This window comes from Gavialis gangeticus, unplaced genomic scaffold (genome assembly GCF_001723915.1).
Source record: "Gavialis gangeticus isolate Ggan-Ray unplaced genomic scaffold, GavGan_comp1, whole genome shotgun sequence".
NCBI classification, from domain to species: domain Eukaryota; kingdom Metazoa; phylum Chordata; order Crocodylia; family Gavialidae; genus Gavialis; species Gavialis gangeticus.
The window spans coordinates 15,093,953-15,095,381 of record NW_017728996.1 but is presented as its reverse complement, the minus strand read 5'-3'; the positions used below and the strand labels follow the sequence as shown (position 1 = coordinate 15,095,381).

At 41.0% G+C, this 1,429-nt stretch overlaps 1 protein-coding gene across 2 annotated transcripts in view; it reads right to left on the bottom strand.

Annotated features, from left to right (window-relative positions):
• LOC109288498 (A-kinase anchor protein 13-like) overlaps window positions 1-1,429 on the bottom strand; it is a 219,497-nt gene that overhangs the window by 98,562 nt on the left and 119,506 nt on the right. For both annotated transcript variants that reach the window (XM_019504053.1, XM_019504052.1), the window contains exon 3: window positions 302-345. In XM_019504053.1, coding sequence (XP_019359598.1) covers window positions 302-334 — 33 coding nt within the window. In that variant the 5' untranslated portion in view covers window positions 335-345. The remainder of the gene's footprint in view (window positions 1-301; window positions 346-1,429) is intronic.

Sequence of the window (1,429 nt, the reverse complement as noted above, 5' to 3'; positions counted from 1 at the left end):
ATCTTATTGGCCAGAAAGACTCTTGCTTTTACCAACATGAGTTACACACACACACACACAGTCAAACAAAGGTACAACATACTACACGACTCCAGTCCAAAGATGACATCTGTGTTACTTGAAATGTTTCCTTGTCACTGATTTAATGCATGTTTACATGGGAATCAAAAAAAAAAAAAAAAAAGCTAGGTCCCTGGAAAGTGGAGAAATGGCACAAAATAAATAAAAAGGAAAAAGCAAATTCAAAAAGTCAAAAGAAAAAAAGAAACAGAAAAGCAAACAAAAATATGGCTCTACTCACATATAATGGAGCTTGCTGTGGATTAAGTTTCATGACCCAGAACACTAGAATGGAAAAGAAAGAGAGGTTAAAAATACTGTCTTTATCCTTCAAATATTAACACTTCTTTTGTTTGCAACAGAATCTAAACCTGCCAGTCCATACAAGCTCCCTACAATGGATGAACCTTTTTCCAATGGGCAGTTTCATGCTAAATTTCCTTATGATTTCAGACATAACTAATACAAGGAGTAGACGCTTCCATCTTTGCAGACGATGAGCACACCCCCCCACCATCAATGCGACTACTGGCAAAGCTCTTTAGGTTCTCTCTGCCCAGAGTACGGATGGCACGAGACTCAAGCCAATGTTTTTTGTCCTTCAGTTTTACAAGCAATGCATTTTCTTACAAGCTGGAAGTGAAGGACAAAGTGAAAACCACATCTTCTGAGAAGAGCTATTTTGTGGAACACTTAATAGGACTTTTGGAAAAGAGCGTTGCAATTTTAAAGCAGGCAGGGCATGATGCTGTGACTAGGTTATAGAGGCTGGTAGAATAAGGAGATGCATTAGTCCCTTCACTGCCATGTAGAGCTGTTTTGCAGCTTAATCTCAACAACTAAACCCAGGTATCTTTTAAACAGTTTTGAGGTTAAAACATACAAAGAGGTTTCCCTTTAAGGAAGAGGGGAGATACCAGGTATCCTTTAGGGCAAAAAACCTAGGGACTGCGAAGGTCAGTATAATTCTTGCAGCGAGGCTTAATTTGTAAAAGACAAAATCAAAATAAGTCAAGACAAACCTCAGGGTGGGGATGGGCATGGGCTGAATCCAGTGGAACCTCTCAATGACAACTTCCTCCCCTGACCTTTTTAAAATGAGATTTCTCTCTCAGCATCTGAAGTTCCCAGGGAAGCATTTCAGGTTCCCAAGAATCTGCAGTCACCCTGGTTACTTCACTATTTGACTGTTGTGGTTTGAAGGCGAATGGCATCTACGTGCAATCAGAATCGCACACACGGCAAACGCGTCTGCGCTCCAGCTGTCAGCTTTGCATAGACAGAGCCATTAAGAATCCATACTCGCTGCCTGTTGCATGTTACCATGTGTATCCTTCCTGTTTGCTCGCCCTTCATCTCCTGCTACCAT